General features: G+C 42.1%; 1 protein-coding gene across 1 annotated transcript in view; it reads right to left on the bottom strand.

The window, feature by feature from the left end:
* Positions 1-9,863: 9,863 nt before the first annotated feature.
* The window catches only part of ERLIN1 (ER lipid raft associated 1), a 54,340-nt gene continuing 47,604 nt past the window's right edge, over positions 9,864-16,599 (bottom strand). Inside the window, exon 12 of the mRNA XM_077454053.1 lies at positions 9,864-16,351. Within this exon, the coding sequence (XP_077310179.1) occupies positions 16,157-16,351 (195 nt within the window). The 3' untranslated portion in view covers positions 9,864-16,156. The remainder of the gene's footprint in view (positions 16,352-16,599) is intronic.

The following is a 16,599-nucleotide window of genomic DNA, read 5'->3' as shown; positions in this document are numbered from 1 at the left end:
GCAGAGATGTACTCCCCCCTGGTGGTGACCTTAAAGGCTTCCCAGTATTGTTTCAATTTGGGAAAGACCATTTTCTCAACCTCAGAGTCCTGTAACCATTTAGTCGCCAAACGCCAGCACCTCTGACCCGCTCACTTGAGGATGTGGGGGCACCCCATCATTGTGCAGAAGGCTGGGAAACAGGCTTGGCCAGTTTGGAAGTCCAAGGCTTGCATCAGAATTGCTTTCCTTGTGTGCTCTTGGACGATGAGGCCTGAGAAGGCAAAAAGGGACAATTCCACTGAGAAGAGGGGGACTTACCCACAGGAGCCTTAGCCCTGCATTTGCTAGGCAACAGTGTACTCTTACCTCCAGTGACCTTTATGATGAAAGATTCAAAGTTCCTCTTCAAAAATTCGTCCTGTGACGGGAATCCCCTCCATACGCTGTCTGCACACTGGTTTCACCAAGTAGTATTTAAAAACACAGGAATCTAGAGTGGGACTTCTTTCTGAATAAATTTGCAGACATCTGATGCAAGGAGTCAGCCAATCTACACAGTATTTCAGAGCAGTCGTCCAGAGGTCCATGTATTAAAGGAGCTCAGGGTTTGAAGAAATTGATTCTGGTTCTCAGGAAGTTTGTTTTGTCGAGAACACCAGAGTCTGGCATACTACCATAGCGGCAGTAGAAGGTTGCATCATCTGGCCAATCAGGGAGAAGTCTCTTGTCCTCAGCATCGTTAAATGCTGGAAGATCCTCCACCGGAAAAGAGGGGGATTCTTGTAAAAGGTACTCACTGTGACCTTTGGAGATGCAAAGGAGTAAAAAAGGAAGGGCCCCTGTGTCTGAAGTGTATCCATGCAGCCCACCTCACCCCCATGTATTAGCATTCTTAGTATAGCATGTGATAGCCGGCACTACAGAAGAAAAAGATTTGATGCGCTTATTTAAGATGAGCAAACAGTGTGACCAAGCCAAGGGGAAAGTGAATAGAATTCTAGGATGTCTCAGAGGGATCACCAGGAGGAAGGTTCCAATTCCCCCATATAGATCATTGAGACCTAATTTAGATTACTGTGTCCAGTTCTGCAGACCTCACACAAAGATATTGATAAGATAGAACGAGTTCAGAGACGGGTAACAAAAATGGTGAAAGGTTTGGGGGCTAAAACATATCGAGAGCGACTTCAGGAACTTAATATGTACAGTTGGAAGGGGGGAGGGGAAGGGGAGACATGATTGAAACCTTTTAATACATCAAGGGGATGAATAAGGTTCAGGAAGGTCTTTTCAATATGAAACCAAAATCAAGAACACAGGGACAGGACCTCAAACTAACTGGGAGGAAAGTTCAAAACTAATCGTAGAAAGTATTATTTTATTGAAAGGGTGGTTGATGATTGGCATAAAATACCCACAGAGGTAGTGAAACAGTCAACAGTAAACGGCTTTCGGCCCAGATTCACACATATGCGATCTCAGACATCAAATGTGATTGCATGTGATCGGCGCCTGAGGTGCTGGAGCGAATCTCCGACATTGCATGTGATTCGCACCCGCACCACAGGTGTCGATCACATGGGATGTCTGTGTGATGAGAGTTCAGCCATACATATGTATGACTGAACTCGCATTGGATTTGCGCACAAAAAAAAAAAGTGCAGACACTCCCCCCGCACTGTAATCAGATTGCATGGGTGTTCTCTCTCATGCAATCCAATTCCTGTGCGAGTTTACAGTTCGCACTGCGATCTGTGAACCTATTTGTGGGCGTCATTAACATTGTATTAGGGATGCCACTAACGATTATTTGCATAATCGATTAGTTGGCCGATTATTGTTTTGATTAATCAGTTAATAACCTTAAAAAAGTTGGTGTATAATTTAGTTAATATGTAAAATTAAAAAAAAATTGGATTTTTAAAACGGTTTACCTGTAAAATCCTTTTCTTTGATGTACATCAGGGGGACACAGGGCTGTAGTAATTACTACATGGGTTATATCGGAGTATCAGGTGCTGGGCACTGGCACGCTCCTTAAGGCGTGAACTTCCCCCATATAACCCCTCCCACTACTGGGATGAGGAGGATGAGGATGAGCCTCTGTGTCTACAGCAAAGAAAGGGATTTTACAGGTAAGCCATTTTAAACATTTAACAAGAATATTTTCTTTTATTACATCAGGGGACACAGAGCCGTAGTAATTACTACATAGGATGTCCCATAGCAATGGGAACTAAGGGGGGGGGGGGGGGGGGAAGAGACAACAAAAAAAAGGAAGTCAGAGGACTTATATTGCAGCCTGCAGTACGCTGCGCCCAAAGGCAGAATCCTCCTGACCTTTAACATCGATTTGATAAAATCTGGTAAATGTATGAATTGAAGACCATGTTGCAGCTTTACAGATCTGAGCTGCCGAGGCTTGATGATGCACCGCCCAGGCGGTACTAAGCGCCCTGGTTGAGTGTGCCTTAATATGAAAAAGAAGGAATCTTACTCTTTAAACCATAAGCCTGCACAATGACTTGACAAATCCACTTGGCAATAGTGGATCTACATGCTGCCTGTCCTCTCCTTGGAGCATCCGACAGAATAAACAAAATATCTGTCTTACGAACTTGAGCGGTCGCCTTTAAATACACTCTGACTGCCCTTACTACATCAAGGGAATGTAGCAACCTCTCTTCCCTAGATTGAGGCTCTGGGAAGAATGAAGGAAGAATATTCTGGTGTAAGTGAAACCCTGTCACCTGCTTTGGCAGGAATTCAGGATGAGGGCATAAAACCACCTTATCCTTATGCATAATCAGATATGGCTCCCTACAAGATAGAGCCGCTAGTTCAGAAACTCTTCTAGCAGAAGAAATGGCAACCAGAAAGACTATCTATCTTTCTGGTCAACAGAACCAAGGGAATTTCCCGTAAGGGTTCAAAAGGCCGCTTTTGCAAAGATAACAGGACCAAGTTCAAATCCCAAGGATTTAGGGGTGTCCTGATCGGGGGACTGATCCGTGTTACCCCCTGCAAAAAGCTGCGCACTAAAGAGTGAAAAGCTAAAGGTCGCTGAAAGAATACGGACAAGGCCGAGATCTGGCCCTTGATGGTATTCAAGGCCAGATTCATCTCTAATCCCATCTGTAGGAAATCAAGGATTCTACCTAGAACATATTTCCTGGGGTGTCAACCCTTGGCTCTGCACCAGGCAACATATGCCTTCCAGACTCTATAGTAAATGATCCTGGAAGCTGGCTTCCTGGCATTAATCAAGGTAGATATGACCGAAGGAGATAACCCACGATCCCTTAGGATGTGGGTCTCAATAGCCAGACCGTCAAATTTAGCGTCTAAGGTAGGATGGAATACCAGACCATAAAAAAGAAGGTCCGGCCGTAATGGCAGAGTCCAGAGAACTCCTACTGCAATCCTTATGATCTCGGCGAACAAAGGCCTTCTGGGCCACGAGAATCACTTTTTGTTCCTGCCCGATTCTGCGAAGAAGGCGCGGATGTAGCAGAACTGGAGGAAATGCGTAGATCAGAGAAAACTGATCCCACGGGAAGACTAACATGTCTGTTTCGCAAGCTACCGGATCCCTTGTCCTTGACACAAAGTTGTCGACCGTCGTTGAATCTGGACGCGAAGAGGTCCACGTCCAGAATACCCCATCTCTGACATATCGCAAGAAAGATGTCGGGGTGAAGAGACCACTTTCCTGGAAAGAATTGTTGGAGGCTCAAGTAGTCCGCCTGCCAATTCTCTATCCCGGGAATGAAAATTGCAGATGGGCAAGGGACGTTGTGTTCTGCCCAAGACAGAACGTGATTCACCTCTCTCTGGGCTGCACAACTCCTCGTGCCCCCCTGGTGATTGATGTAAGCCACAGCTGTGGCGTTGTCGGACTGAATCCTGACAGGACAGCTCTTTAGTCTGACCGTCCAGGCTCTTAAAGCCAGACGAATTGCCCAAAATATTGATAGGCAAAGTCCCATCTAACCTGGACCACTTTCCCTAGACAGAATCCTCTTCCAGGACTGCTCCCCAGCCTAAAAGACTGGCATCCGTGATTACTAACTTCCAGGTGGCAGGTAGAAATGTCTTTCCCTTTTGAAGGTTGCTGGATATCAGCCACCAGTTTAGGCTCTGACGTACGTCGGGAGCAAGCTGAATTGGAAAATCTAAGGCCTGAACCCTTTTGTTCCAGGCTGACAGGATTGCACTTTGTAGCAATCTTGAATGAAACTGTGCTCAAAGGAGGCCACCATCTTCCCAAACAATCTCATGCACAACCGAATAAAAGGCTTTTTCTTTGCCTTGATGAGATGGATTAGTAGAAATACCTTTCCCTGGTATCTATGATTAGTCCCAGGCACTGTACTCTCCTTGATTGCCTCAAGGAGGATTTTTCTAGGTTGAGAACCCAGCCTAGAGATTCCAGGTAGTTTACCGTTGTCACCAGACCCTGGTCTAACCCGTAAACCGAGTGATCTACTAAGAGTAGATCGTCTAAATAGGCTAGGACCATTATGCCCTGAGCACTTAATCTGCCTAAAGCAGGAGGCAGAATCTTTGAGAATACTCGATGAGTGGCTAGACAATGGCAGAGCCACAAACTGAAAATTACGGTTTTCTACTTCGAAGCGCAGAAACCTCTGGTGAGCGGGAAATATTGGCACGTGAAGATAGGCATGCTTGATATCGATTGAAGCCAAAAATTCTCCTCGGAGGATGGCTACTACCGACCGAATTGACTCCATGCGGAAGGATCAGATGCTCAAGTGCTGATTTAGATCTCTGAGATCTAAAATAAGTCTTACTTCCCCGCTCGGTTTTGGGATCGTGAAGAGGTTTGAATAAAAACCTGTGCTCTGTTCCTCTAAGGGAACCTCTGATATGAATGCCTTGGCTAGCAGATGGTCCAGTGCTTGAAGGAGAGCCTTCTTTTCTGGGTCTTTGGGAACCCCAGACCTTAGAAACCGGGGAGACGGCAAAACTCAGAACTCTAGTTTGTAACCTAGAGAAACCGCAGAAGCCACCCACTTGTCCTGATATTGCTCCTGCCAGACCATTGAAAATTGCAGGAGCCTTCCCCCCACTCGAGCAAGCGGGGGTGCCCCTTCATAAGGAGGCTTTAGTACTCTTCTTGGTGGGCTTCTTTCCCCAAAATCTTTTCTGACCTTGGTGCGGTCCCTGATGGCTGAGGCCATCGAGACTGCCTAGAGGCAGATGTCCCTGATACAGGAGAAGAGGGCCCGCTTAAATGAGAAATGTCTACATTTCTACTTTACTGGCAACAGATAGATTTTCAATGGCAAAAGCTTCTGTAAGTATTTATCCAAATCTTCTCCGAATAGCCGTTCGCCATTAAAAAGGGAAACTGGCTAGGAGCTTCTTACACGGTGCTTCGGCTTGACCCTTTCCAAATATGCAGTGGCTGAAAAAAGCTTAGGATGTGAATGTGTCCCATAGGAAACCATGTTAAATGAACTGAAGTGCATTTCTGCGAAAGCAACAAAAAACGCATAGGTGTGAAAGAGGCCAAAGAGGTTTAGCAGGAGGACCCACCAGGGAGCAGGAGGCACCAAGGTCAATAATGCCCATTATCCTGCAGATGAGTACAGGGAGTAAAATGTTACATTCCCAGCTTCACCCACTTCGGAAGAGGATACCTCCCCAACGAGGTCATCCTTCATGGACTGGGTCACACTGGTGCAGATGCCTCTGCAGCTAACACCACAACACATGCCAAGGTGGGCACCTAACAAAGTATCCAGTGCCCAAAACAACTTTACAGGCCAGCCCTGCACTCTCATGCGGAGTGCAGGTATAAAAGAAATTTGGTAAGTGTCACTAATAAAGTACCCTCAACAGAGAGGAAATATCAAACACCAAAAGAATTGGGGGTGGCTGGGAGTGGGAGGGGATATATAGGGGTCCTCAAAGCTTTATTTATTTATTTTTACCGGTGTCCAATCACCTGAAAGTACCTCACCGTGACCCAATCATCTCTGAATCTGCCCGTGTCCTGTATAAACAAGAAATTCCACTGTAAATTTATATGTGGGTTAACAGTTCTGAGAAAGGAACGTTTCTTAGGCCAGTTTCACACTGTTGCAGTGCGGTAATGCATGGATGTTAAAGGCCAACCCTACCTTTCTTACAATTTTACACTCTTAGGTTCTAATGTAACATGTGTCAAGCCACTTGCAGTGATCAATAGAACACACAAGCGCAGTGATCAACTGACGCTTCCTGCAGAACTTTAACAGCAAAAATGCATATACTGTATAAAAAGCAGAGAATGTGACTTTTAACATTTAGGCCAATCAGTCACTGTCATTCAAAACGGGAACTTTTACCGGCAGTAAAAAGTTTGGTGAAAGTGACTGCTTTAGAAATGTAACCCTTTGTGCATAGGTTCATAGCCACTAACAGGAAAGCGAAGAATGGAATGGTCATGCAAATGCTAGTAAATCTTTAATTTGTTTTAAAAGACTGCAAAGTGTTACTTGAATGTCAGCTTAGTGGTCACAATGTACACAAAACTGACATTTTGCACGAGCCTCTAAAACTACAATAGCCTCATATGAGGATTCAGAGGCCAGGTGTTTCTCACTGCTACCAGCTTATTTTGGGAAACTGAAAATCAGTCTCGGATTTCACTTGCAGTGCTGCCTGCTCTGGAGTGCAATTCATCTGAAAACATATAAAGGCAAATCTATGAGCTGCTCTTTAACCATTTGAAGATCAAGCCTTTTATGGCACTTTTTGTTTACAAGTTTAAATCAATATTTTTGGCTAGAAAATGACTTTTAACCCCAAATATATATACACACATAATTAATACATAAATAAATCAGCTTACCTGTAAAATACTTTTCTTTGAAGTACATCATGGGACACAGAGCCATAGTAGTTACTATGTGGGTTATAGGCCACACTCGCCTGGTCACGGATCGGAGCAAGGGGTCAATCCCGACCCCTTACCACGTGATCAGCTGTCAGCCAATGACAGCTGATCATGTGACAAAACAGAGCCGGTAAAATCAGCTATTTTTCCTCCTTGCGAGAGAAAAAAAAAGCCGATCACCGGCGGCTGTGATCAGGACATCAGTCCCGATCACGGCCAGCTTATAAGTGCCCACCTGCCCCCTGCCAGTGCCACCCAGATATTAAAAAAAGTGCCACCCATCAGTGCCCACAGTGCCACCCATCAGTACCCACAGTGCCATACATCAGTGCCACCTATCAGTGCCCACAATCTGCCTCAACAGTGCTGCACCTCAGTGCCACATATCCGTGCCCATCAGTGTCATCTACCAGTGCCCATCAGAGCCACCTATCAGTGCCCATCTATCAGTGGTACGTATCAGTGCCCTTTAGTGTCACCCATCCATGCCACCTATCAGTGCCATCTTATCTGTGCCCATCTTTGCCCAGTGCCGCCTTATCTGTGCCTATTAGTGCCGCCTTAACTGTGCCTATCAGTGCCCACCAGTGCCGCCTATCAGTGCCCACCAGTCCCGCCTCATCAGCGCATTTCAATGAAGGAGAAAAATGACCCGTTTGCAAACTTTTATAAAAAACTATTAAACATGTTTTTTTTTTGCATCATTTTTTGTTTGTTTATCAAAAATTAAAACTCCAAGCTGTACTTAAATACCACCAAAAGACAGCTCTATTTTTTATATTTTTAAAAGAGATCTTTCCCACGTGAGCTCCTGATCCTACAGGAATAAGGAATGGCGAGGGGGGGGGGGGGGGCTGGAAGCCGCCAAGTGGCGTGCTTTAAAAAAAAAAATTATTTGTAGCGCTCTTTCCCCAAGAAGAGGGGAAGAAAAAAACAGCACAGGGGGGCATCTGGTGAGGCGAGGGAACCTGCCTAGACTTACCGGAGGTCTGCTGCTTGGCCAGAGGAAGACGAAACTGCTGCTTCCTAGACACAACGTGGGCTGAGAAGCACGAGACGGTAAGTGCTCAATACAGCCCCCAGTGGTGATACATAGGCATGACACACTAAATTTAAAGGCAACAATCATAAGAAAAATTTTAAAAATTTCTTAGAAAACTCCATTTACCTTTCCTGCCACAGGGTTTTCTGTGGTAAACCAACAGACCCATTCTTCACCATGGGTTCCGTTAAACCTTCAGGAGCTGGGGATCCTCAAGGAAACCCACAATCCTGGGCCTCTAATAGCACCACCACCAGTAAAAACTTCATGGCCTTAATACCAAAAAGTACTGGACCCTGAGGTCCAGCTCTCTAAAAATAGAAGCGTTACAGGCGAGACCTTGTTTCTTCAGATACGAGGCCGGGATACCATTCAATTCGGCCAGACACTTTGAATGGATCTGGCTGCATGGCCAGCAAGGATTGCTCCAGTGGAGCTCAGCACAGAACATGTTCACTCGTGACCAACACCTTAGACACTGAGGTACTCCCAGTAGTGCGAGGGATTATATAGGGAGTGCACTTTTTGTCTTAAGGCGTATCAGTGTCCATCACCTGAAGGTGGCCTATAACCCACATAGTAACTACTATGACTCTGTGTCCATTGATGTACAATAAGAAATATATATATTTTTTAATAGCGACCCTAGGGCATAAAATGGCGTTCGTTGTAATTTTTTTTTATGTCACACGTTATTTGCACAATGGTTTTTCAAAGGCAATTTTTCTAGAAAAAATACAATTTAATGAAAAAAAAAAAAAAAAAAAAAAAAAGAACTATATATTTACTTACATTAAAAAAAGAAAAACGTTGAGCTCAAAAACCTCAGTGAATAAACAAAAACATTAGTCCACAATATTATATTCTTGCCTATTTACGTTTTTGTTTATTCACTGAGGTTTTTGAGTGCAACATATTTTCTTATTTGTTGTCTTGTTTTTTTTAGATATCTCACAATATGTGTTGGAGCTGGTTGACATTCATATTTAAAAAATAAAAACAAAATATAGATATACCCCAATTTTTTTTGTAAAATAAAGAAAGATGTCACGCTTTAAAATTGCAAACACTCGTGGAATGGCGTCAACCTAGGGTACATCAAAACCTGCATAGGAGACCAACTAGAATTATTGCTCTTGCGCCAACATTTGTGGTGATACCTCACGTGTGGTGCGAACACCGTTTACATGTGTGTGTTAGACTTGTGTAAGCGTTCGTTTCTGCATGCAAGGAGGGATGTGGCACTTTTTTTTTTTTTTAAATACCCCAAGTCTCTCCTTTAACTTTAAAAGCAAAAAAGGATCCAAAGAAATTTTGATCTTTTGCTTTAAAAAATAAAAATTGGTTACTTGCACCCTGGACCGGAAGTGATGTCATAACGTCGCTTTGGTCCTCCAAGGCCATAGGGCCGATCAAAGACGATCTAGTTTATCACCACTGTGACCAGCCGACTGCACTGTAGCAGAGTTTCTTGGGTGCGTTGGTGGAAACGTTAAGCGTGAAAAAAGCAGGCAAGTGGCTGCGAGGGGGTGGGGGAGAGACATCCCCTGCCGCAGCTTCTGAAAGCGTTCCAACAGCTCATGAGCCGTTTGGAGCGCTTTCACGAGAAAACCAGCCGTCGAATGAAAAAATAAATAAATAAATAAATAAAAAACAAACACAGGGGTTATGGCCGATAGGGTTATGGCTGAAACTGATGAACCCATTGCAAACCGCAATGTATTATAATACCAATCAATGTAAATATAAGATTGGGACAAGGTTCTACTATAAAGCTTGCAAAAAACTGAGTCGCAGGTAAAATAAATACAAAAGCAGACTGTTCTATAGCACCAAGAAAAAAAAAAAAACAATGGCACTTTCAAACTTTATACCAGTTACATACATGAGAAAATTCAAAACATACACTAGATTACAATACAAGACTCTGGATTTGGTACCAAAATAATTATTTTATTGTTTTTGTTTTTTTTAAAGTCCAAAAGTATCATTTGCATATAAATATCCTTCCCAATGTAGAGATGTCATGGAATATAAAACGGTGGTGCATATCAGAAACTAAAGAAAGTAGTGGTGTAGTTAAATTAAGGCAGGCAATTCTCTTCATATACCTGCTAGTCAGAAACACGATTATTGGCGCAGCACAAGTGTTGTTTTCTGAACCCTCATTTAACAAAAATGTAGCGAATAGAAAAAAAATAAAAAAATGACATATCTGGGATTCCTAAAGCTGAACTCCAGGCAAACATTAGGCTTCGTTTAAACCTAGGTGTTTTGTTTTCAGGCAGAAAGTGCAGCGATTTTGCACAAGTCAAAAGTTCACCAATGTAAAAAGCAGAAAATGGCTGTAATCTGCCAAAAAAACTCCTGTACTTTTTTGAGGCTTCAGACAAAACGCTCAGATGTGAACAGAGGCTATTGAAATAAATGGGATTTGTCTTGTTGGGCGTTTTTAGAGGCTTACAGCAGAAAAACACCCAACTAGGCCTAGATGTGAACACAGCCTTATATACACACACACGTGAATGCAGCTCTGTATTCATTATTAAAGCAAAAAACCCCTCTAATAGCAGCACTCAGACTGGGAGAAATGTGGTGTACTGCATGCAAATGCACAGACAGGCAACATGCTGATATGAGGAGAAAGCAGACAGATTACCTTATTGGTCTGTGGCTGCTTTTTCACTGTCCAGTCAGCAGACAGGTGGTGGTGTGAAGGAAACTACTGTATGCTTATTACAGTATTATAACAGAAAGTTATGTCCATTGGCCTGTGATGCCTGGCAGGGTAGTGTAAATCACAGAACTGGATGGGCAGGAATATAGATACTTTAGCTGGTAAAAAGCAGCTCCTTGTGTGTTAAGATTGTGTTTTTTTAGCCATTTACTTGGAGTTGAGCTTTAAATTTACCCTTTTCCAAAAAGTACAGTGCTGTCCCATATCACATATGCTGTCCCCAGGACACGACAGGAGAGAGTACACACTGCGAGTGTGGAGCCTGGAAAAAAAAGAAAAGGAAGAAAACAGGACAGGGCTTCCTCTCGTGGCACTAGAGTTAGCTGGTCCCAGCAGCTCCCCCATCCCTACAATAGCTCAGGTCAGAGACATCAATGGCCGAAGATGATTTCAAGGTGGATTCATTTTAATGCGGTTTTGGCTTCTTTAAACAGGAAGGGAGCCCTGGCTTAAAAGTTTGATTTAGCACATTATACGGCTATACCTGCATGAGACAGCATAGTGTGCTTTATGGTAAAAATTAACTTGAACTTAAACTTTAACTTAACCTTTAATAAAGTGATTATAAGTCACCACTATTCAAACAGAGTTCAGTTTTTGGCAGATGGGAGTTTGTTGAATCTACAGCCTATTCCCCTCACAAATAATAAAAGCTAGTTGAGGCGTAAGCCAGCTAGCCTACCCACATGGTTTTTGAGGGGTGGGGATAGAGATGACAATGACAGCTAAAAAGATCTCCCTACGAAAAAATAATAAATGACAGCACAATTATAAATTGAAATGGTGTGTGTGTGTGTGTGTGTGTGTGTGTGTGTGTGTGTGTGTGTGTTTTTGGAGTAGACTAAACCTTTAATACTGGCAGGAGTAAACTACAGATAAATGCTGCATTTGAAACAATTTAATATACATCTGCTTAAACAGAATCCAACATCTTAACCTTTTTATTTAATGAAACATTCTAATGAGTTTGTCCTTCAAATAAAACATTTCTAAATAGATCATATAAAATGATGGGGGGGGGGGGGGGGGGAGAAAAAAAAAAAAAAAAGTATTGTTTTTTGCAAAAGGAACACTTTCCTGCCAATAAAGGATGTAGAAAACGTGGCTACTAGTGAGAGCTGCAATAGAGTGATCTTGCTCAGAAAGAGGAGGAAGGGTTTCATTTTAACTAGTCAGTCATTCAACTGGCTGATGACATCTACATTCTTGAACATGTGCTCTTTAGCGTCAAAGCACAAAATTTTGAAGGAAGGAAAGACAACCTCGCAACCTTCTGGGTCATAATAATATCCGACATTCACCTGAATTATGCAGCTGGTCAAAAAGTGATACTGCAGTCAATCCATGCCAATAAAAGGGAGCTCCAATCAGTACTATTATGCTTCATGTACACTTGAGCTACTTTGACTGCGGGCCGCGATTTTGCAGCCAGAAGTCAAAACGTTCCCATCTTCTAACCTCAGCAGCTCATAAACTATCCTAAAAGCCTATGTGTACATGGACACACAGGCTTTTATGGAGTGGAGTTTAGGAGCTTTGGTAAATAAACGCTCCTAAACTCAAGTTCAAGAGCTGCCAGTGTACATGGAGCGTTACATTGGCATGGACAGAAATGTTGCACAAACTGTGCCCCCAAGAGAAGATTGGCATGCGGGATTTCTGCTGCATACTTGCATTTCAATACAAGTATATTTATAGACACATCAGAAAAAAAATATTGCACTACAACCAACCCTCAAGCTGCTAGCAGAAAAAAAAGTGTATATAATGAAATTTAAAGAGGAGAGTGCTGTGCTAATATATAGGTCAATAAATCAATCTAAAAATGATCAAACACAGCTATGTTACACAATACAATAACAAACTTGCGTGCAAAATTTGGTGGACCACGAAGTCCAATATAATCAGGTCAGTGTCCAAAAGTGAGTGGTCCAAACGCCATCTGTGAACACGCAATAGTGATGTGTATTGCGTGTTCACAGATGGAGTTTGGACCACTCACTTTTGGACACTGACCTCCACAGGATGTGATCTAACCTTTTAGTTTGACCTCCACTCTACAAAGGTCAAAACAAGTACGAGGATAACAACCAAGGCAGATTGATGATCACAGCTTCAAGGGATCAGCAGCAGGAACAGTGAACCCAGCCAGCTACAACTATAACCTCAAATCGGTCAGCTTCTTTAGCTGTATACAGATAGTCACTGCAAGATCACTCCTCCTGGCTGAATTTCATTTTATTCAGCTGTTATATTAATGCTTTACAGCACAAAAAAGGGCTTTAATGTTTTAACAGTTTCATACATCCCTTAGTTCTGACAAGCGTTTGGTTTTTATTGGTCCATATAACAACTGTTAACGCTTTTGCTTGTTTCTTAACTTTGCATTTATATTTATGCAGTGTATATGATCTGTTATTTTGTTTTAAAGCATTATAAACATACATTTTTATATACATATCACAGTGACTAGCTGTATACAGCTAAATAAGCTGAGTGAAATGAGCTGATGCAACTGGCTGGGTTTACTGTTCCTGCTGATGATCCATTGAAGCCATGACCATTTTGCCTATGAGAACATCCATCTGAGCCCATCAATCCACCTTGGTTGTTTTCCTCCTACTCAATTGACCTTTGTAGTGGGGCTCAAACTAAAAAGGTGAGAGAGTACATCCTGTGGGGTACAGTGAAGGTCAAGTCACTATTGCGTGTTCACAGATGGCATTTGGGCTTTTGACATCAATTTGATATGGGACTTTGTTAAAATTTTGGACACAAGTTCGTGTACTGCATTATTTAAACTGTGTTTGATCATTTTTTTCTATTATTCACATATACATTAGCCCAGATCTAGGTCTTATCTTTGAATTATATTTATATACCAGCCATACATAAAATAAAAATATAAAAAAATACCATTGTCCACCCTTACTTGTAAAGGCCCATACACATGATCTGACTTTTTGACAACAAACATACAAATTAGCTGTTTTAAAGGAGGCAACATCCAACCGTGTGTACGCTCCATCGGACAAACTTTTTTGGTTTTCATTGGACAAACGTTTGCTCTGCAAACAGACAAAAGTCAGATGGAGCAAAGTCCAATCGTGTGTACAGAAATCCATCGGACTTAAGTCCAAAGTACAAACACGCATGCTCAGAACCAATGCAAAACATCAGACAACAATACAGAAGTTGACCAAAGGGTGGCGGTAAAGAGCAGAAAAACCACATGATTTGGTGAAAGTTAACTGAAAAAGTCCTGCTGTGTGTACACAATACAAGTTCAGCGCCAACTCCCTTTGGACAGAAATCCACAGAAGAGATTGTTTGAAGTCCAATCGTGTGTACGAGGCTTAAAAATGGTAGTCACCTGGCTGCTTCTATCCTTAACACAGCCACTGACCCTCAACAAGTACGCAGAAGTCAAAACTTTTGATCTTCATACCGTTTCTGGGTCAATAAACTCAAAAAGGTCAGAACAGATGAGAGCCAAGGAACTAGCATTTACAGATGTAGAAGTCCTTTCACTTTTTTCTCTATGAGTTACTGGATGAATAAGGATATTTAAGGAAGGTAACTGTTAGGTCATGTTTATGTTCCAGTCAGCAATGAATCTGTTATGATTCCAAAAAAATTATACAAAAAGATAGTTAATAAAATATATTCAGTAGCTTTAGCATTTCCTTCCACCTGCTAAGCAATCTCAGGCATATCAGTTATAATAATTTTGATTAAATATAGACATTGACAAGTTTATCCTCCCTAAATTTTACTTGATAACAGCCTAATTAAATTGTTCAAATAATGAGCAATAGCGAGCAATAGCTGATATTGGTTAAACTTTTAATGTCCATTTTTACAACATTCTGAGAACTCCTTAGAACCAGAGACTGTAAAAACGCCAACAAAAAGTAGATTTTAACCACTTTGTCCCAGCCCTTTAAGAGTTTTCAGATGCCAGGAGGCGGGATTTGTTATCATGTGACCGCTGTGATCGGCTGTCACGGTGATCACATGATCGGGAGCTTTCGGTTAGCTGCTGGTAACTGTGCCAGCAGCATGCTTTCGGCACGGCTGTGTCTGCTAATCGGTACACAAATACACGGCCGCATATTTGTGTACTGTCGGCACCTAAAGGTAAATAAAATATCTGTCCTGCATCAACACTAACTCAGATGAAGTGCTCTCAGTGTTGGTGTATAGCAGTCCTTAAAGTGACTCTGTTGCTGAATTAAAAAACATAAAAAGCCCACTGTGCAAAAGAAGATTAATTATATACTTGTCCACCCACAAGCAAAACCGGCCGCAGACTTTCAGCATCTGTCACACATTTCCAGGTGTGCTGGATGCCTGTGGTTCCATCCGACAGCTGCTACCAGTGTGGCTGCAGGGTAGAACAAAAGAACTTCCAGGTTTATCTGATGCTGACAGTGGCTTTGTTTGGCAAGAATGTAAAGATATGATGAACAGGCAGTGGGACAAGTAAGTAGTTTTCTTTTGCAGGGTGTGCAATTTTTTTTTAATCTCTACAGAGTCCTTCTAAAAGGAATTTAAACACATGCACAAAACCAGTCTTTTCAACTAGTCTTCAGAATCCAATACTAGAATCAGTATTGTGGGAAACGAGCACCAAAAAGGATTTCTGAACACTCAGAGTAGCTCATAGCCTGGATACCACTATTTACAGTAAGACAACAGGAAATAAAAAAAAAAAAAAAAAAAAAAAATAGGATTTTACGACAGTCCCAGATACCTGTCAAAGCAACAAATAGCAATAAGAACCTGTTTCCAAATGCTTGTACAAAAGTGGTAAAAAGGACAGCTTTCTGCACCAATCCACTCAATGATAGAAGGCCAGCTTTATCGTATTCTTGCAAGTTAGCTCATGAGATCTTTCAGAGAGGAATCGCTGATGTAAGTCAACAGTTAAGACTTGGGTTTGCATCTCCTGGATTTCTAAAGGAATCAACAGGTCACTATAGTGCAATGAAGAAAGTACAGATAGCGCAGTTGTTTAAGCCATCATAACAGACCATAAGATCTTTTCCAACTGAACTCTGCCTTCCTTTAATATATAATTATAGGCACTGCATACAGAAGAAAACTTTTCTGCTTCTGCAAACAGTAATCCCAGCCTTTCAAAGTTATCCTCTAAAGGTTCGAGAGGCACATTTTAGAAGATGTAGTGTGTAAAGGGACAACAGCCCATGACTGCTTAAAACGCAGCTGTATGCGAAGCTCAGTATGAGCACCGGGTATCATTCTTATACAGCTTGATGTTCAACTGGAAGATCAAAGAAAAGATGGAGCAAGGCTAACTATTGAAAGAATAAAATTCAAAAGCAGAAGAAATCAGGAGCAGATGAAGTGGCAGTTGACGTTTTATGATCAGTCTTTAGAAAGCTGTTGTGCTTGATCGGGTTCCATCCTTATAGCTTCTTCATATCCAAGAGGCTGCAAAGAGTCTTCCCTCACCAGATCATTTTCACAATTTCCCAGCCTTCTTCTGAGACTTGCCCTCTCTTTCTGACAAACCTCCACCATATTGCTGCATTACCGGAGGTTTCAGAGAAGTGGAATCCATGAACATGCTGGGGATGTCGCTTCCAAAATAGATCTTATTGTTCGCAGAAATGGCTTGATACTTTATGAGCTCCAGATACTGTGGTGTCAGTTTCAACTAAAAAGGAGAATGTGAAAAATGTAGGCGGTACATGCCAAGTTAATGCACATAGAAAATAAATATTTAGAAGCAATTTATTTTTCTGCCATTATCCTTAAAGCAGAGGTAAACCCATCGATTTAACAGTTTAAAAAACAGTTACATTTCTGGTATGCCGGGAAGGCTGTCACATTGGTTGTGATCTCAACCAAACTGTCAAATCATCCAATGGCTGGTGTCATAACTGATCACATGTGCAGGTTTAA

The sequence above is a fragment of the Lithobates pipiens genome, unplaced genomic scaffold (genome assembly GCF_037356315.1).
Source record: "Lithobates pipiens isolate NorthernLeopardFrog02 unplaced genomic scaffold, aLitPip1_a1.2 Scaffold_25, whole genome shotgun sequence".
NCBI classification, from domain to species: Eukaryota; Metazoa; Chordata; class Amphibia; order Anura; family Ranidae; genus Lithobates; species Lithobates pipiens.
This window is presented reverse-complemented; position numbering and strand designations above follow the sequence as displayed.